Genomic DNA, 22083 nt, shown 5'->3' with positions numbered 1-22083 from the left:
AAAGACAAAAGAAATGTTCACAATGACAGTCTTTGCTTTAGTCAATGTTTCTACCCATGTGTGACTTCAAAATAGCCAATCTCACAAAACAACTTTTCCTAATCAAGTCCTTACAAAAACAAGAAAGCCAACTAAGTAATTTCTAATTACAAATGCAGCACACCAAATAGAAGTGGCCAATACAGTAACTGTTGATAAAACAAACTCTTCAGTTTATAACTCTAGATATTTGTCACTAGGATCACCTCACTAAATAATCTCTATGAAAGTCTGTCAGTTGTTATTGGTCCTTCACTTACATATATATAGATCTCAGACACATAGGAAAGCTTGTATATGGGTTTGGGGTAGACATACAGATATGAATGTTCGACATAAAACCCTCTAAATAGGGTGGTATAGCTTTTGACATACATCACGTGCGTGTGTGCACGTGCATGCATGCGTGTGTACATATACAGTTTTAAAAATTAACAGAACTTATGTTAGTGTATACCAACCATGACAGTTATATGAAGTACAAGCCCCTTAAAATCTCAAGAAGACTTCAGTGCAGCAGTTAATGAATAGCTACTTTTTGTTAAACTTTGGTCCAGAACAAATCTGTGCAAAGATAGCTTACACTGATCTAAGGTTTGTGATTCTCTTGAATCCTCAGTACCTTTGGGTTTGGAGCTTATGTGTGACAATCCTCACAAAATCCACCTATAAAAAAGAATCCTGGAGAAAAGGAACCAAGAAATGAGGATGCAGCTGGTTTTAAGCCTTTCTGAAAATATCCTGAATTACTCCCATAAAACTTATTCACAGATTTTTTTGTTTGACTTCTATTTTTATAACACTGATAGTGGTTTTCCCCTTCTCAACACAGTCACCATAGCTTATCTGGTTTGATAGACATAAAAAATTATACACTTACTGCCAATTGGATTTTTGTTAACACTGTAAAACTGGCAAGAAATGCAAAATACTTTGAGTCCACACAACTAGAATAAATCATAATCAAATTTCTATGGTTTCAAGATCTCTGTTCACCATAATGATGTAAAAGTTAAGCCTAAATGAATGCACTGAGAAATAAATAAATATCATATTTGTGTCATTGCACCTGTTACTGAGATGTGATGGCACTGAAGATGTTCCACACTTTAGCTGCAGTCATGTTATAAAATTGGGAGTGAATTCTGTTATTTGCTTAAAAAAAAAAAAAGAATCTTTATGGTGGCAGGTTCTGTTGGCTGCCTGCCTTCCCTTTCTTCTGAAGTGGAAAATTAGGGCAAGCAATAACTACAGGAGGTAGACACCCCCACATGAAAATGTTAATTTGTTGTATCTTATATTAGGTAACAGAAAAAATATATAAAACTATTTTTGTAGAACATACTCAATGAGATCTGTTCAAATATGATTTCAAATCCTAATTTTAACACCAGCTTTTGTAAATACCTGAACTATTCATGATTTAGTTACATATTCTCATCAAAAGTGTTGAGCACTTGCTATAGTTTTAGATCTTCTTATTCCAAGTAGCCTACAAAACGATCAAACAAGTTTCTCTACAATTATGAAGTCATTAAAAGATATCTTAGAAACAAAAGAATTGATTTTATGGAAAGGCTAAGTTAAACCAATTAACAAAAGATTGCAAGCCAAATGCAGAAGGTGAATTTTTGAGGTACTTAAAGAAGGATGGCAGTCAATCACTCGGATATATCTGCACAAATTCACTGAAAGCATGTCATGTCAATGTAAAGCAGTACTGAAATACAAGGTAATGCCAACTAAATATTAACTTGTGAAACTAGTTAGTGTTATTTTGAGTTTCGTTTTTACATTTGGTTATTGTAGAGAAACTTGTTTGATTATTTTGTAAGCTAATTGAAATTAAAATATAAGAAACTACAGCAGGTGCACAACACTTTTATTACAATGTGTAACTAAGATAAAAAGTTCAGGTATTTACAAAAGCCAACGTTAAAATTAAGATTTGAAATTGTACTTGAACATATCTCATTAATTATGTTATAAAAACATATACTTTACATATTTTTCTGTTATCTCATAAAATATATAACCAATTAATAACATATTCAAGGATAACCATTTTTTGTCCATCCCTTATAAATTCATAGGGGTTTCTGATTCATCCAGTTAGTCCACATGCATATAAGGTATGGTTCAAGTTGAAACTTTTCAGTTCCTTCTAACTGACAACAAAGCCCACAGACTGATTGAATTCATTTGTTTTTCCTGCAGCACATTTCTTATGATGACATAATGTTCCTTCCTTTTCTTGACAAGCCTTGTTTCCTTCTATAAAAATCTAGTATTTAGCATATCCTCCTATGAGAACATACATGTCAACATGATCAGGTACTTATATACAAACAAACACTATCATATATCCAGTGCACATGTTAAACAATCTGAAATATTAATGTACAAATACCCATGCCTAGTGTAGTGTAGGTGCATGTGTAAATATAAAAATGAGTTTAATATGAAAGTTGTGTCACAAACAAATTGAAGAAAAACTGGTAACAGAAATATGACAAGATACACGAGCATCATGCATTGTTTTTCTTTGTAACAAAATTTTGTGTATATGTTGGTATTGATTTTTATGAATTAATATTATGTGAACTTGAATCAATGTTTACAAGACTGTAAACACTAATAATATTGTAAATAACTTTACTACAACAACCTGCAAGACATAGTTGTGTTGTCTTATAAATATTGTTATTGTTAAAAAAGAAAGTCTAACCAACAGAAATGATCTCTTGTGATAGTTGTTTCATACAAGAAGTATCAAGGTTACTGGGAATAAAGAAATGCACCACTTTCTGGAAGCATGTCATGGGAAGTAAAGAGGTTCATCACATTCACACAGAAAGTTATGTAAAGTAAAGAGATTTATTACATTCTGAAACCATGCTACTGGAAGTAAAGAGATTCATAACTTCCTGTTAAGCATGTTATGGGAAAAAAGGAGGGTTTTCATATTATGTAAGCATTAAAAGCTGAAGAAAAGATCCAACTTTGAAAGCCTTGTGAAGATGAACTACACCTTGAATACACTTGGTATTCCAGGAAACAATGCACAGAGCCACTTTTTCAAAAGTTTTGTTATGGGCTTTCTCAATACAAGTTATTGCTTTGAGTAACCTTTTAGGCTACAGAAATGTGGATTTAACAATAAAATATTATTTCAATCATCCTATACTTCCTACTAACCTTGAAATCAGAAAGAGAAGACATCAGATCATCCAATTCTTTGGTGGCAGAAGATGCTTCTGGTGTAGATGCAGGTGGGAGAGAGTGCAAAGGTTCTTCTTTAGTGTACGTCACTGTGGTAACATACTCCTGCTTGACTGATGGGGTCACATTTGGGTTTGTAGGTCTGTAAATTCAAAGATACAGGGAATTGGTGTTATTTTGTTTTATAAATTCAAACACCACTAGTTTTAAATTAACAAACAGCAGTTAGTAAAGTAAATTGCAAAGGTAACTTCATCACAAATGGCTGACTGCATTGATGTGAGGTCAGGAAGTTTAAGGTACATTAGCATATGACAGCACTTAAAAGCATATTTAATTACTATTCTCTAAGACAAGTGCCATCAATGTGTAGTATAAAGCTGCAAATAAAATTTAAAAGTGTGTTGATAGTCAAATTTTAAACGTGGAGAAACTAACTTCTTTAATTTAGTCATATTCCCAGTTGTGAAGGGACAGTATTTCAAAGTTGTGTGTTTTATTATTCAGTGCACTTAAAATGTCTTGGATAACAATATGCTGTTTGATTGCTAAATTAATGATAATCTGCATAGGCTAGCAGATTGTTAATAGCAGTTGTGGAAGTAGACAGCACTGAGATCCATTTTCCCAAGAACTTAAGTTTACTGCCAAGCATGGGCATCAAAATAATTAAAATAGAATTCCAATCTAATATATTTTAACTTATGTAAAATAAATTTGAGCATGGCACCAAGCAAAGCCCTTTCTGACAGGGCCCTTTTTTAACATCTGAAAATGGTGTCAATATTTTATATCCTGAAAAACAAAAAATATGTAAAAAAAGAATTGTAGTTTGATTTTGACAACTTCAATTCATAGTTTATTTTTTCCAAATATATTTCATAATATTTTATGTCGTACACCATACTTCTCTAATCTGAAACGTAAGGACAGATTACTGTTGGTGTGCCGTACGTGCTTCTGTAACGTAAAACACAAAGATGAAAATTAATTTTGGTGTACAGTATATGCTTATGTAACAGAGGAGTAGCACTTAAAGTTGATGTAAAGCATGTGCTTCTGTAATGTAAAATACAGAAATAACGGATTTGTTGTTCCGTACGTGCTTCCGTAATGTAGAACACAAAGATAATAAAGGTTGGTTTACCATCAAACATCAGTTATAAGATCAACATATTTACTCTTTTAATTTGGGGGACACTACGCTTTGCAGATCATCCAACAGACTTTCCACAGTCGGTCTGTCCTCTGGGACAGGTTTGGTAACTGGACGAATTGACCCATACCTAGGACTTGAAGCATCCCTGGTCGTCGGGGAAGCACTGGAAACTCCATTCACTGTTGAAACTGAAAACAACAACAAAACAAAAATGGATGATAAGACGTTATTAGGCTAAGAATAATATTAACAGCACTACATAAAAGTTTGTCATTTGTCGACATTTATAAATAAAATAATTTCGAATCATATGTATTTTGTGCAACAAGAAATGCATAATTAATATGTTAATATTAATTTCTAGCTTATGTACATTGACGGATTTTGCTTTTTGCTAAGCATGAACTTGCACAGTCTATCTGTGCTGTGTCCTCCGCAGGGATCGATTTCTAGCTTACAAAGGTGTATGTAAATTTATTGTGAAGAACAAATCTGCTGTACCAACCAAAGAGATTAACTCATAAATGTAGCATTACCGCTGAGCAACCGGAAGACAAATAGCAAAAGAATATACATATACCACATTCCACTAATTATAGATTTTTATTTTCGACATTGTGCACTCCCAGTCAGTTTGTTTGTTTTTGAATTTCGCACAAAGCTACTCGAGGGCTATCTGTGCTAGCCGTCCCTAATTTAGCCTAGTAAAACTAGAGGGAAAGCAGCTAGTCATCACCACCCACCGCCAACTCTTGGACTACTCTTTTACCAACGAATAGTGGGATCGACCGTACCATTATAACGCCCCCACGGTTGAAAGGATGAGCATATTTAGCGCGACGGGGATGCGAATCCGCGACCCTCAGATTACGAGTCGCATGCTTAACATGCTTCGCCATGCCGGGCCCTCCTAATCAGCCTGGTATATTAGCTACATTATATTATTCAATGGATTAATCTTTGGTTCGGTTTTATTTACGAAGCTTTTTTTGAGCAAAAGTTGTTGATAATTACAAGTATGGAATAAAAGATGTTAATAGCGTTCCTACGAATAGTTCTTCAGAAATACGGAAATATATTTATTTTAGGCATAAACTCTAAATTAAAATTAACCTAACCACATAAAGAAACTTTTTTTTTCCGGAAATAAACATTATGCCTTCATATATGCTTCGGTTGTAGTTTTCGTTTTTTACTTTGAACATATATAAATAACCTTCTGAACATAAGAAATGAAAACACTGTTGTTTGGTTTTTCCATATTCAGTAATAAGCAATGAAAATAAAAATTGAATGAGAAACTCCAAAACAAACATGTGTGTGTATTTTCTTAATGCAAAGCCACATTAGGTTATCTGCTGAGTCCACCGAGGGGAATCGAACCCCTGATTTTAGCGTTGTAAATCCGTAGACTTACCGCTGTACCAGCAGGGGACAAAAACAAACATCTTTTACTATTTTTAGTAACTGCTTCAAAATTAAACTATTGTTTAACAATTCCATAATAAACCCTATCAAAATAATTTAATAGCTGCAAGTGTTTTCAAAACTGAAAAAGTAAAATGGTTTACATACATTAATTTTTAATTCTATTTCGCAATAAACTGGTTTTCTGAAGTAAATTATCTTCATCCCAAAGCAAAACCGAGCTTTTCTACATGGTGTAAAAACTTGGCATAATGCCAAAATTACAAACTGAATAACCGTTAGTTCTTGGATTTATTATAATATATGAAACATTGATAACCGTTAAAAACTTTGCAAGCTTAAAGGTCACTTTTCATTAATACGTATTTATTAAAAACAAATGTGTTAAGTAAAGTATTAAGTTCTTTCACCATCTACATAAAGATTGATTGAAATTCTAATAACACTGAATAAACTTAAGATTAAATAAAGTAAGTGTTTTAAACTATTCTTCGAGTAATCAATATCTTATGTCAGGAAAACATGAAACCATATAAAAGCTTCAGTCTAAAGAGAAATATCCAAACAGTTCTGCAGAACGACTGTTTCGGATATTCGAACAAAGCTGTTATTAACTTGTCTGTATAACATTTTAACTCTTATTGATTTTCCAATACTTCAGTAGCTTTCGGCGTTTAAACGTCCCTACTTTTAAACTGATAGACTAGAGAGACGACAACCAGTCAATAACATTCACCACTAACTCCTGGGCTACTCTAAACAAGTACAGAAATTTGATCAATCTTATAACGCACCCACAAACTCAGCTTCACAGATCGGCTAGGTAACCACTTAATCATGAACGGCCCTACAACCATTTTTATAACATGAATAAAAACTTGTCAATTCCATTAATTAACCCTTTAGAGACCAAATTTTTATGTTTTCCGCAGACACGAAATATTCGAAAATTTGATGAAATATATAAAACAGTATATTTGATTTATGTTTAGTGTAGATTAGATAATGTACCTGTTCAATGCACAGGGAAAACATAACAGCTCTCGGAGATGACATGGGATCAGATCCGAACGACGACACCCCATGTTCTTCAACAGAAGTCCTAAAGGTACATGTCAGGTGACAATCGATACAGTAGTTTCCAATTATAAGCGGACACGAGTACACAAAGCTTTATCAAATCACATACCGCTAGGTGCAGCGTGAAAAAAAATCTCATAACAGTAAGCCAACAATTTCTGAGAGTAGAAATAGCAGTTGCAGGTACAAAGTACATCTTTATGAAGAACAAGTGATTCTTGAATGGATGTGGAAATATTAATGTAATAAAAACACAGAACACTAATGCATTACAGTGTAGCTATGGTATTTAAAGTTTAGTCGTCTGTTCTGGGATTTACATTATAATATATATATATATATATGCGCATTGTGTACCTTTGTGGTCTAGGGAAGAGGAGCTAAGGCGAGCCGAGTTAAGATCTTCAAGAAGAGAGTCCAACTCCGACAGATGATCAGTAGTTGGATGTCGAGATGATGATGTCGCTGTGGGAACTTCTTTTCTCACCTGCTGATTCTGATAAATCGGCTGAGAAGAGGAAGAAGAGGACATCACAATCGATGTTAACATATTATTCCTCACCATCTTAGCTCGTTCCGTATTACGATTAACAAAAGAAAGACTGAAATATTTCTGAATACACAAAATATAGGCAAATTGGACACAGAAGAAAATTACGCGTCAAAGAAAATGTAAACTCGTCAACGATTAGAAATCATGTGAATGGCCTGTTTAATTTTATATCTAAGCCGTTTTATAGAACCGCAATGAACAACAAATTTAAGGTTCTGACATGTGACTCTCTCTCTCTCTCTTATCAACTATTTAGGCTACTAGGTCGCCGCACCTTAAACTGCTGCATTAACGCCAAATAACCTTATTTTACCTTAACCTCTTTATTGTTCAACTAGATGTAGAAAGTATGTCTGTGGTTAAAACGTCTATAAGGAGACTGACGCCTTTGCTAAAAGTATAATTAAGAAATTGGTTCATCTTATCTTGAAATTTGACGCTAAAGAAATTTAGCTGTCAAAAAATAACAGGCAAATTTCTACACAATCGTTCACATCCTAACAAAGTGATTGATATATATTCAAGTTCAGTTTATTTTAAGTATCACATTTAAAAGTTTTCCCACTTTCCCTGACTTTCACGGAAAGAAGCTGCTATACTCGTGAAGGGTTACAAATTAATAGAATTTTAAAGAAAAGTTATACTTTATCATAGGACGCACGGCGATCAAATTACCTTTAATAATAAATTACTTTTATTTAAAACGTACAGCAGAGCGTTGTGAATTTTTTTCTTTTTGAGATATAGCCACGATGTGACAACTAAGACTCACGTGTTATTGATTAGCATCAATCTTCAGTTTCGTTTTTACTCTAATTATCTAAATATTTCAAGAAACTCAACCAGCTTTTGTAGAACATTGACTCGTAGACTCGTGCTTTAATGATAGCGCATAAAGCGAATACAAACCCTCCATCCGAAATGGGACAGGATTTTATAAGCGAAACTGAATATTTCCCTGATTAAGTGGCCACAAACGTTGGGTCAATGTATGTTTCTCCTAAACATGAATAAAGCTCACATCTGAAACCTTATGTGAAAGATTCAAACTATTTAAGTATTTCTTGCTGTATAGAAAATCTTCAAATTTCATGATACAACAGAACATATTGTGTCTAGTAGCCGGATACCTGAGACCACAATATGTTGTCTTTGTATTTAGAGACCAATACAGTCATGTTTACTCACATCTCATAATTTTAGTATAATAACAGTCCAAAACTAATCACAGAAGAATTTTCAGATTGAAAAGGTGGAATATATTTAAGTGAACACAATTACAAGTCAATATTTAAGAAGTGAGAAAACATTCACAAGCCTTTATTCAAAAGGTAGGGAAACGAAAACGAGTCAGTATTTAATATGAAAGAAAACAAAATCACAAGTTAATATTTTATGCAATACTTAACAGGAATAAATATAGGTTGTAATTTTTAGTGGATTTAATAGTAGAAATAAGAAAATAAATAAAAGTTGATTGACATGTTTATTAACACGTACATCTTCAAAACTACATCTCTATACTTTTACCGTTATATTTTTAAAAAATAAATTGTAACAACATTTTATAATAAACCCTAAATATTACATTTCTGCACAAAACGATTCCTTCATAAATCCTTTAATTGCATATAATAGTGATTGTGAGTACAACGTAATTACTAAGATTAACTCATACAAATACAAATTAAATACTAAGATATTACGGGTAAATACAATATAATTGCTATTTGTAATACTTTGGGATACCAGACGTATTTCATTCCCTTACAGCTAAAATTGTATTCAAACATGTTACTCATAATAAAACTGAAGCATGTGGTATTCCAGGTATTCAATACTATTTACCCTTATTATTCTTAATGATTATTATGTATTCACGTATGCCATTCTTTAACATGAAATTGTTGTAGTTGTGGGTAGCATTCTCAATAGTGGAATTGTATTTAATCTCAGTAATTGAATTTTAATCGCATGTGACATTCACCAAATTACGACAAGAGGAAGGTTATTGCTTCACTATAAATACCATCCCCTTTAACATGCTACAGAAACCTCAGAAAAAAGACGATTGCGTCGTTTCCACCTTACTATTATTGACTTAAAAATGGTAAAACTTGTTATCTGCTATTAGTAAACTTGCACGAAAGAATGTTGGATATTAAAAAAAATACAAAATAATTCACATTCTGAATTTAAAACATCGTATCAAGTATAGCTTGACAGTAGTTCTTAGTAGAGATTGCAAGAAATTACAGAAAGCCTAATAGGACGTTCGGACAAAAAGCACCTTAAACAGTAAAGATTTAGCTCAAACAACACTTTAAAATATTTACTATTGACTGCTAAGGCTGTACACTTACAAAAATACACATAAAACCATACATGTTAGACTTACATGGAAAAGAAAATCCGCTCAAAATCATTCTCTTGCTAATCTACAACAAAAACGGCTTGGTGTACTGCACCTAAACCTTTCGGAGAATACTAAATAAAGTATTGCGAAGGTCACAGGGACAATGAAAAGACGATTTGTTTCTCCTGTCTTTTACAGAAGCTAAAAAACATCATAATTCTACTTTAAACGATGTTATAGTTACCAATTGAAGTACATGTTCCTTTATAAAGCTTAAGTACAGGGTGAAACAAATTACTAGCCAATAACAGATGAATATTAGGATAATGTAACATATACAATATACAATCGGTGTCTTTAGGAAGCCAATCCGTATATTTTGTATGAAATGAAAACCTTATCAGCTAGTTACTAGCTATATTTATTAGCATTATAATGCATAAAGTTAGCTACCATATCAAGTAATTCTTCGCTCGTAGTTGGGCGTAGAAAAGCCAGCAAACATGATAAAAAATTGGGAATTAAAACCTACACATATGGATCGTAAAAAAAAGAAGTAAGGAAAGAAGGCTGGAGATACTATATACGTTATTTACTGATTTTTTTTGACGATCTCTATATGCAGGTTTTTACATTTCCAATTTCTTATTTATCTTATTATTTTATTCGTATATCACCTGTTTGTTTGTTTCTAAACTTCGCGCAAAGCTACATGACAGCTATCTCCGCTAACCGTCCTTGATTTAGCAATGTAAGACTAGAGAGAAGGCAGTTAGTCATCACCACCCACCGTCAACTTTTGGGCTATTTTTTTTACCAACGAATAGTGCGACTGACCATCACATTATAACACCTTCACGGCTGAAAGGGCGAGCATGTGTGGTGTGACGGGGTTCAAACCCCTGACCCTCAAATTACGAGTCGAATGTCTTAACACCTGGCCATGCCGAGCCTAAACAATTTGAGAGTTGGTGAAATGTTTCAAAGATTCTTGGGAAAAAATCCACAATAGCGGAAACAAAAGTGTTTGCGAGCATCCATCACATTAAGTATATTAGAACTTCAAGACTCCTCAGGAGAAATGGAAAGGTAAGGGGGTACATTTAATAATGAATAATAAAAATATCACAAGAAGAACAAGTTTCACATTTCCACTGTTTTTTTTTATGATTTACACTCAGATAAAAGAGAAATTCCCTGGAAAATATTTATTTTTTGGGAGGTGGTTCACGATATTGGCATTTTCATAAAAGTGGCTCGCGGGATGTTAAAGTTTGGAAACAACTCGAGTTGTAACCAACGTTCACTGACAGGCCTGCCATTTCAGCCGTGGGAGTGTTGTAATGTTACGGTCAATCCCACTATTCGTTGATAAAAGAGTAACCCAAAAGTTGGTGGTGGGTGGTGATGACTAGCTGCCTTCTCTCTAGTCTCACACTGCTAAATTAGGGACGGCTAGCGCAGATAGCCTTTGTGTAGCTTTGCGCGAAATTCAAAAACCAAAACCAACGAAACTAACAGGTTTACTTGATAAATATACTACGTGTAAATGAATACTTTTACATACTTGTTAATTTTACATCTCCATTTATTCGTCGAAATAGAAACTTAATATTTGAAACATTGAACTATCGAATTGACAATAACAAATATTATGACTAAATCATGCGCTGATTCTTTGCTAACTGACTGAAAAACACTGGGTTCAAATTGTTTCCTAAACTTTGGAAAAAGTTCAAAACATTAAATCCACACTCGTCACGTTATTTAACTTTTTTAACAGAACCATAGCACCAATTTCGAAAAGCGTCTAAATTACAAACATAAGCTACATTCTACAATATTTTATCAGAGCTAATATCAGTACCTCACTCTTAACTAAACACACTAAAAACATTTTCCCATCGACGTCTTGATACAGTAACGTAATAGTAAGTTTAAGAGGGGAACTGTCATGATCTTCCTGATACTCCATCCCCGACAATTTCGAAAATAATTGCTTGAGTTATATTATAGTAAAGTAACGATATATCCAAGGTTACAGAGCTTCCAGCTAATTATAAAAACTTGATTTTATATAAAGTATTGCATATAAGAGAAATTATTACAGTCCAATCTACCTACATGTGAATGTATAAGACAACATGCGAAATAATCTGCATTTGAATTGAGGAGTACACCACGTGTCCTGAAAAAAACAAACAAACAATAAACGCAACTTGAATCTTAAACGGATATACAAAAGTAAAAGTGAGATATTTCTGATCATTCTAAAGTATTTTCAGAAACATAGAAAAAGAATAAATCCTTAGGCATTCTTATAATAAGATGGAATTATATTTGTTCTCCTGAACTATATATTTTACACGAAATGGACTAAACGGTCAGGTCAAAAATTCCTACGGCTTAAGCATAATCACCTCTAACTTTGAACTGTGAAAACAGTCAGCAGTGCCCACAGGCTAAAGCGCCTATTCCTACCGAATAGTGAGCGACTGTCACTTTATAACGCATACAAAGCTTAAAGTGAAAAGTCTATTGGGTTCCTAGTTTGATACCTAAGCATTTGTCCAAGCTCGGGCTGTAGCTTCCTAGTTTACTTAGTATGCACAATCTGAAAGATGTCACATTGGCAGCTTTGACTAAATAAAAACACTCGTCTAAATCCAAAACGGCCAAAAAAACTCCTTGCGGAATCTACTTTTAGCCATATTGTCACATTAGATGAATTTTTCACTCATTCACATGCGTTTTAGGGTGATAATTAAGTGATAGTATTATCTCTAGTTCAGAACAAAAATTTCTACGATTTAGAAACAAACACCTATTAGCTAACTGTCAAATACGAAAGTCCATTCTATTTTTGTGTAAGAGTTCCTAAAAATTCTGATTCTCTACACTACTCTAGGATACAATAACGAAAACAACTTTGGACATACCCTTGTACAAGAAACTACAACGTGGAAACTGAATTATTTATGATTACTTGGACTTATTTTAAGGGCTAACAAATTCATTATGAAAACAATAGGGTGATCAGGCATCGTATGGTAAAGTATTCAGATTCTTAGGTCCTTCATGAGTACCAGATCTGATTGTAGTGATACATTATGCATATATACACGAAATTCTGTTAACGATTCGTCCACAATTGTATAAAATGTATTGCATTAGGCAATGACCTTAATTCTGAAGACTGTCCAGTAAGCAAATTAATACACAAAAGTGTAGAGAAAACAAGCTAAATATTTCACACTTACTGCTGATTTCTCTCCACCATGTTGGTAGTCATTTTTTTCTGTTGTTACAGTGTGGGTGGTGACATGAGAAACTGGACTGAAGTCATACTTCTGGGTGGTTATAGTGTGGGTGATGGTCTGCGAACCTGGACCGAGGTTGTATCTTTGGGTGGTTACAGAAGATTTGCTGGATTGAGAAGTTGGGCTGAACGGCATGTTTACTGACGTGTAATTACCTTTTGGGTTCGCTGCTTCGCAAGTCGAACTATCGTTGTTCAAGCTACAAGAAGCGTTCTGTAGATCAGCCAGCAAAGCATCTGGAATGAGATAAATAATAATTAGACTCTAAAAAGCTCTGGCGAGAAATACTAATGGAAATTAAGGTAAGTATAAAGTGCATTGTAGAAAATAATCAGTATTCTCTATATTACAAATAATAACACTGAGAAGTGTTTGATGGGCAATTACCACATTATTATCACGGTAGGCCTGAAACTCTAAAAAAAGCTGAGTTTATCGACGTTTAGTGGTCGTTGGCCGAATTATCATTGCAATAGGCTTGAAACAATACAGCGGATAAGGTTGGCAAGTGTTTACTGGCCAATGATCATATTTTCGTCAAAATAGGCTTAAAGCACTACTGCGGCTGAAATTTATCAGTGTTTCGTGGCAAATAGCTAAATTATCATTACAATAGGCTTGAAAACCCGAAGAAGCTGAGGTTATCGGTATTTGGTGGCCAATGATCAAATAATTATTACAGTGGGTTGTATTAAAGTTGACATTCTGAACAATATAGCATGCAATACATGGGCCAGACAACCACTTCAGAGATATCTAAGAATCAGGTATAGCCACCTCTGATTTACAAGTGCTGACCATACAGGGACTAACCAGTCAGTAGCAACCGATTTCTGTGTGGCTACTCTTAATAATATTCAATTTTATTTAAAGTTACAGCATCCTTACAAATGAAATTGAGGATCAAGTTTTACCTCTTGCGATGTACAACCCGGTACGTTAATTAACAAGCCTACCAGTAAGTTGAAATAATGTTTTTAATTTTTATAGTCGTGAATAACACCAACTTATATTTCTTACTGTTTAAGTTTCGATCAGACGCCTAATAGACAAATGATAAAATATTCATGTTTATAAATATCAAAATAACTATTACATCAATGTCATCAAGTCTTTTAAAAAAGGTTTAGTTTTTATCCATCAATTCGCACCCAGCTGGAGTTCAAATCTCTGATGTATTTGTAAATTATTGACAATGTTTCGAAACAGTAAATTATTATTTTGTGATCTTCCATTTAAGTTTTCAATTATTAAACGTGACTATGCCAGATAACAAAACTTTGTTTTTAACACTTTAATGTTTTCAACTTCCATGTTGAAAAAAATGGAGGTTGTTTGTTATTAACCCCAAAACTACACAATGGGCTATTTGTGTTATACCTACCTCTGATATCAAAACACGATTTTTAGTACCATAAGCCCACATACCCCACATTCACATGAGAACTTCTGATATTGCAAATACCGTATGATCTTAATAATTTAACAATTCGCCCAATATAAAATGCAACTAAAACTACAAGAAGATAATACAGAAACGTTTTGATGCTAAACCTATAGGTGATTAAGTTTACTCATCCACTGTTTTGTGTAGGAATGTTTTTAGTTCAATGAGCCCGAAACATCATTACAAGAGCCAAATGTTCACGAATAAACCAAAGCAGGGCATGTCCGAAGTTTCTGCGTTTGTTTCATTTTGTAAGTGGCACAGATGAGGTAAATGTGTACATCTGTACTGATGTTTGTGACCCACATTTTCCTTTTAACACCCTCGTTTTTTTTTAACGGACCATCTGAAAAATGTGTGGCTTAGACTACGTTTCAGTATTATTGTGTTTGTCTCTATTACAACTAATTAACTTCTGTCCACCAGAATTCAATTACTTGCAATAAAATTCCATAGCTTAATTACACTGCAGGAAATCTACTGTTAGGTTTCTTCAAAGCTAAGTGGCTAACATATTGTAACCTAAGAACAAGGCTAGGGTCACACAGTGTGAACAATGCCAGATATACACTGGGAAGAAGGCATGACAAAATTCACAATGATGGAATAAGGTTAGATTGACATGAAGAAAAAGTTTAGAGTCACACTGTGGTAACTAGTTACAAACTGTGAGAACAAGACTAGTTCTGAGCCATGGGAGCAAGGTTAGAGCTGCACTGTGAGAACAAGAGTAGATATACATTCTGTGAACAGCAATAGTTCCAAAGTAATGGTTACAAAAACAGTTCTGAAGCTTAGATTCAAGGTTAGTCCCACAGTCTAGGAACAACACTAATCTTGCAGTTTGAGTACGAAACTATAGTAGTTCTATTACATGAATACATGACTGAAAGGTAAAATAGACGTACCCGTTTGCTGTGAACATGAATACTTTTCCAACTGTATAAAAAACGGTAAACATTTATGTTTATTCTGTTGAAGTTTGAAATTAAGAAATTATCTTCGTACAAATGAAACCTGTAACGTGTACGTGTCTTGTAGGGGAATTCAATACGCATATACACAAGCTGCTGTTGTTTCCTTAATATGAACAATATCTTATATTGCTCTTCTGATCATATCATGAGGCATTTGCCTCTGTAATGTCCACATACAGAATCATATTGATATATTTATTTTATATATTTAACTGTACCAAGTAATAGTATTGGAAACAATCAGTAAAACACCCTTTCTGACACTTTATAAATTACAGAAAATTTCGTTAGGACTGCGATCATTCGTTTTATTTGGCACAAATCTACATAGTAATTAATTAGGACTGTCCTGTGTCTACAAAATGTTGCTTCACGCTAATTGGATGTCTAAGGCAGGGGACAACGACAACATAGTGCTACACACCAGAGGAGATCACATCATAATTCACGAAGTGACAGCAGAGAAAAATACCATATCAGGGAAGCGGTGACATCATAGTTACACGAAGTGGCACCAGAGGGCCGAAGAATGTCATATCGCCATGGCACTTAATAACGGAAGTTGTCTGTTGCCAGGTGTGATGATCTAACAGGTAGTTCACGGATAAAGTAGTAGAGGGCGTTCAAAACGAATGTGTCTGAATATCTCATCAACTTTATAGTAACAATCAATCTTACAATGAATGATTTATATAATTTGCATGACATTGTATTTAAATAATCAGTAGTGAAAAGTTTTTATCACAATTACAGTTTCGCTTTATAAGTAACACATTAAATCTAGGATGCTGTTATCAAGGTTCAATAAGTAGAGAATGTTACTAAGGTTCTATAGATGGGTTGTGTTACAAAGGTACTATAGGTTAATAGTCTTACTAGATGTAACTAATGAATTTGCAAAATGTTTTATATAGAAAGCAGTTGATAACTGTAAAAAAAAAGGGGGTCTATGCTACAATATTTGCCTCGTTCAAACTGATATGTATCTTTAAAACTAACACAAGTAATACACTATGTTATAATAGCGATTCGTTAAAATAATGGTTTTACTCGTAACTTTTAGGACATATAATTAAATCCAGAAGTAAAAACTAACGACGCAATCATGTGAAGATACTCTTTAATAAGATCATCATCATCATAGTGAGCTCAGATCACCTAGTAGCATGATCTGCCTTTGTAAAACACATGAAATACAGAGAAATATATAAATGGGAACTATAAACAAAGGTTGAGGCAAGTTGAAATCTGTACGCAATCCTACCAGACTGTAGTAACACTATCCACCTACAGAAACACCATTCACCTTTATAAAGCACATATAACACATCTAGTAAGACCATCCGCCTATACAAACATTACTCTTAGTAAGAAAATCCGACTATAGGCCTTTGATAGCACAATCCATCTATAGAACCTTCATAACAGTATCCCACATTTGATGTTTTACTTTAAAAGCTAAATTGTAATTGCGACTAAAACTTTCGGTATTGATAATTGTAAACAAAACGTTATGCAAATTAGATAAGTTATTAATTCTAAGAATTTTATTGTTACTATAGAACTATGTTACTGTGACATGTTGAGATTCGTTGATCTACAACACTCTGGTGCTCAGTTCGCTAACTATCTGTGAGCTCATCACACCTGGTAATAAACAACTTCCGTCATCATGTGTCATGGCGGTATAACATCTTTCGGCCCTCTAGTGTCACATTGGCCGTTTCTTCTGCTAGCATTACATTAGGGATGATTAGGGCATTGAAACAACACGGTGACATATTTAATAATCTTTTAAAGCTCGTGTCTTCTTGTTGTTGTTTTGTGCTACGTTTTAAAGTTTAATCTAAAAAATTTAGTTTTTGTCGGGTTTTTTTCAAAGTTTAGTTTTTCTTAAACTTGATCACAATTGCTGTCTGGAACTAGCTTCACTTTCCTTATACTTGGTCCAAAATGTAGAAAATTAATATTAACATTCAATCATAACAAATTATCTACTTAGAACGAAACTAAAAATCAGTCTTTTAATGAATATAGGCTGATTAAATATACTTTTTTTTACGTTTTAGCGTATAAATATTTGAGTGCATTCTTTCATCAGTTGTTTTACCCACACTATTAACACTATTTTTGGCTATGAGCCCAATTATTTCTCAAAAGGTACGGACAGCTTTGAAGATTTAAGTTAGTCCTAAATATATATTTTAAACTAACAATCCTTTTATAAAAGTACAATAATGCAAATTAGATAAGATATGAACACTTCTTGACATTTTTCTATAATGTTATAATAATAAGTAACAAACAACGTTAAAATAGCTACACAGTTAAAAACATTTTAATTAAGGCCAAACTACGACCACTAAAAAGTTCACTCAACATGTTTCGACATTGCAACTTGTTGTTTTTTTTTTTAATTTCACGCAAAGATACACGACGGTTATCTGCGCTAGCCGTCCCTAATTTAGCAATGTAAGACTAGAAGAAAGGCAGCTAGTCATCACTATCCACCGCCAACTCTTGGGCTACTCTTTTACCAACGGATAGTGAGATTGACCGTAACTTATAACGCCCCCAGGGCTGAAAGGGCGAGCATGTTTAGTGTGACGGCCATGCGAACCCGCAACCCTCAGATCACGAGTGGAGTGTCTTAACAACCTGACCATGCCAAGCTCATTGCAACATCCTCTTCAGGAGTGTATCTAAACACTTTAGATAAGTTATTAGTTAAATGTGGAATACATGGCAAAATTAAAACTTCCTTTTAAATATTTTCATAACTGGGATTTAAAATAACACTTTAATTAGTGTTTAAAGCATTCAGAAAAGAACAAACAGTTTATCCTATACTGAAACCAATCAATAAAATAAAGCAATTTTTAGATAATACTGAAGATAACATACAATTAACAGGAAAAAACAAACAGGAATCTATAAAATTGAATATGAGAATATTTATATTTGGCAGATTAAACGCAATTGAATATATCGTTTTATGGACCATAAAGGATGCGTAAGAAATAAAAAAAATTAAACTTTATCCCTAGCAGAATAAATACAGGAAATATAACATACAGTATTGCAGGAAAAAAACTGTAATACTGGCTCAACCAAAATGTGTTGTAGCCAATAATAATCGTGAATCCTTGGAATTAATTAAATATTAAAAAAAATCATGTATTATTAAATAGAGGTGAAGGTCTGGCCAATATTTATACAAAAATGAGGAATGACCTTTTCTACAAAAGTTTTAAGAGGGAATTGTAAACATTAACATATGTCATCTGACCTATTTAACAACAACAAACAAAAAGTATAAATAAGGCACGATTATATCTTGCAACCCACTCGTGAAGATGATTTTGCAACGTCGGAACGTTGAGTCAATTTTTTAGTCATAGATCGACCTTGATTAAAATGTTTTTAATTGTGTACCAATTTTAACGTCATGTGTCATTTGTTGTTGTTGATGAGATATACTAAACATTTAAGCAAAGATTTTAACGAAAAAAGTAATAAATTATTCATTACCTACAAGAATAAATTAACATTTTGTGGTACACATAGTTACACCTGCCCGAAGTTAGGGGGCACACATTACTTTCACTCCCCCCTCTCACTCTCCTTGTGTGAATTGTTGTGTGGATTTGTGTGTTGGAACAGTACAACTCGAAAAGATTTTATATTATTATAACAAAATTTCTTACAAATTGGGTTTCTACCCAGTTTCAAAACTGGAAAATGTTTGTAACTGTAACACAGGGTCAAAGGTCCTACTGCAGATTGGCCACATTTGTTACACTGGTAGTTAACTGGAATTTTGAAAATGGTCAAAACTCGAGAAGAAATAGAAATAAAAAGGAGGAATGTTAGCCCGTACAACTTTAGGATGATGAATTTTCCGTTGTTAATTTGAGGTTAGTTGCTCTATCAGTGCCCTTCTAGCTCCAAATGAAAAATAAACTTGTTATTTCGACTCTTCTCTCTCTCTCTGTATGGGTATTTGGGTATTGATGTTTGTCTACCCAGGAGGGTCAGGTTTCTTTAATTCTACTTTTCAATTACTGCACGACATGAATTTTAAAATCACACTCATGGGTGTGGATTGTACGCCTACGATACAACGCATGCGTCGTTCTCATAATATACAAAAGGTAAGCTTTGAGTGAGAGAATACGTTACCGATAACGTCATCTCCCAAATATTGCCAAACGGTTGGTGGTAGAAGGATAGATTTGGATCAGTTTTGAATTATATTAATCCTTGTTTAATTTTATGCTAGTCCCAAGCTTCACTGACATGCTTCTTCATGATTTATAACTTTTTATGGTTTTAGATGTGAATACACGTATATGGAAGTGGTTTTGGTTTTTCTGAACTCTCACGATCGTTAAATATTTAAATCTTATTACTCTACATAAACGTTTCAAAAATAAAAAAAAACTTTATTAAATGTAAAAAGGCACTGACAACAAGTTTCTTTCAATCTAAACTTAAGTGAAATAATTCTGCATATGTCACAAAATCTTAATGCATTCGTAGTCTTTAAAATTGGTGGAAAGTAGTTTTCGAATATTATGGCACACGAAACTAATTTCTAACACCACAAGCACGGATGTTTCAAATATGATACGTGACATTCATATCTAAGGATATTCTAAGTTTTTATTTATTCGCGTATACTTTAAAATCGAATCTAATTAAGTGCGTAAATTATGGTGTACTACTACACATTTAGGGGTAAATCGACTGATTCATTGATTGTTTATATCAGTTTCACTTCTTAGAATTGAAATGTTATTTTCGAATATGTAGTGATTAGTTTCTTTTAAATATTCAAACCAAATTCTCTGAACACATTTCGCGGAACTCCTACCGTTACGAATTATAAAACAAATATTTTCATACTATATTTTTATTTTTATGTTATATATTTTTTTGCAAATAATTACTGTCATCTATGTTAATTATTTATAACATAACATGTGCGCTGCTGAGCCCTACTGTTACACTTTGAATTTGTAAATATTGTTAATTGTGCATAGCTGGAAGATGGTCCTCTCCTGTTAGCTGAAACATCATTTTTAAATTTTTAAGAAAAACATTTCTATTGTAAAGCTGATCATAATATTATATTCAACAATTATTACGCTTCTGAGCAACAACTGAGAAGCACACCATTAAAAGTGTTCAACAACATTCCTCAACACATCAAAATCATTAGGCCTAAAAATTGTGATTAAAAAGCATGTAAATTACATATTTGTTAAAATTCTTCTTAATTTGACTATTTCGGGTTTTAGGGCATTGTTTCGTGAGAGTAAAACAAAATTATATTTTTGCACACGTTAAATTTTGAATCCAAAGTGGACAAATTAATAAGAATGTAGAAATAAAGATATACAATTTATATTATTTTTACACAAATTTTAAACCTATTAAGTCGCTCAACTACAGCAATCAAAACACAACAAAATCAATTATATAGGAAATAACTGTCATAAACGAATCTGTATTTGTCAAATAACAACTGTTAAATATTTATTAAATAATTTTCTTCGCACAACTACAGCAATCAAAACGCAACAAAATCAATTATATAAGAAATAACTGTCATAAACGAATCTGTATTTGTCAAATAACAACTGTTAAATATTTATTAAATAATTTTCTTCGCACAACTACAGCAATCAAAACGCAACAAAATCAATTATATAAGAAATAACTGCCATAAACGAATCTGTATTTGTCAAATAACTGTTAAACATTTATTAAATAATTTTCTTTACCAAAATGTGAATTTTAGTGACGGAAAGATATGCAGAGACCTAATATATTCTTTTATTCCTTACTCCCTCAGCTAAAAGAAATCGACAAACAAATAAATAACCAGTTAGATTACTGAAAGATAATAAGTAATTAATCGTGACGGTACGTAACATGTTATTCAATCACCTAGAGTATTTTAAGTTATTAATAGTGAGGACAAGCATATACACATCTCAATCAAATTGTCAAACATGACAATGTTAAAGAATTACGAAACAAATATCAGCCACAACATTAATTTTAAAACACACCAGCAACAATTGTCAAAACGAAGTTACAGATGTCAAAAAACTATCAAACATCTTATTATAATAAAGCTTGCAGTGCATACGTTCAAAAACTCGGATGTAGGAAACTTCCGCTCCGATCATCACCAATAATAACTGTGCAATATTTTTTTATAACTAGACAATAGTTTTATAACTGAGCAATAAATAAAAGAATTAAATTTCCCCAGAAATGATATGTTTTAGATTTAACTAATAAAAACAAAGAAAAATGGGAAAGTTTCAAATTTAATCAATAAAAATTAAAGAATGAATAATTTTTAAATACAAAACAATAAAAAAATTAAAATTATTTGTTTTTCGTTAATGAAAATCTTATGCATGCTGCAACAGAAAAGCAAGGTACTTTTATTGATAACTGCGTCTACAAAGAAATACTTCAATAA

At 32.9% G+C, this 22083-nt stretch overlaps 1 protein-coding gene across 13 annotated transcripts in view; it reads right to left on the bottom strand.

Moving 5' to 3' along the window:
- LOC143244580 (leupaxin-like) overlaps positions 1 to 22083 on the bottom strand; it is a 62306-nt gene that overhangs the window by 6584 nt on the left and 33639 nt on the right. For 6 of the 13 annotated variants that reach the window (XM_076489514.1, XM_076489522.1, XM_076489519.1 and 3 more), the window contains 4 exons: positions 13098 to 13393; positions 7286 to 7436; positions 4443 to 4608; positions 3238 to 3403 (listed from right to left, as the gene is read on the bottom strand). In XM_076489514.1, the coding sequence (XP_076345629.1) occupies positions 3238 to 3403; positions 4443 to 4608; positions 7286 to 7436; positions 13098 to 13393 (779 nt within the window). Of the gene's footprint in view, positions 1 to 3237; positions 3404 to 4442; positions 4609 to 7285; positions 7437 to 11961; positions 12026 to 13097; positions 13394 to 22083 lie in introns of all 13 variants that reach the window. The other 7 variants (XM_076489524.1, XM_076489526.1, XM_076489525.1 and 4 more) reach the window with 4 other exon arrangements.

The sequence above is a fragment of the Tachypleus tridentatus genome, chromosome 2 (genome assembly GCF_004210375.1).
Source record: "Tachypleus tridentatus isolate NWPU-2018 chromosome 2, ASM421037v1, whole genome shotgun sequence".
Lineage (NCBI taxonomy): Eukaryota > Metazoa > Arthropoda > Merostomata > Xiphosura > Limulidae > Tachypleus > Tachypleus tridentatus.
This window is presented reverse-complemented; position numbering and strand designations above follow the sequence as displayed.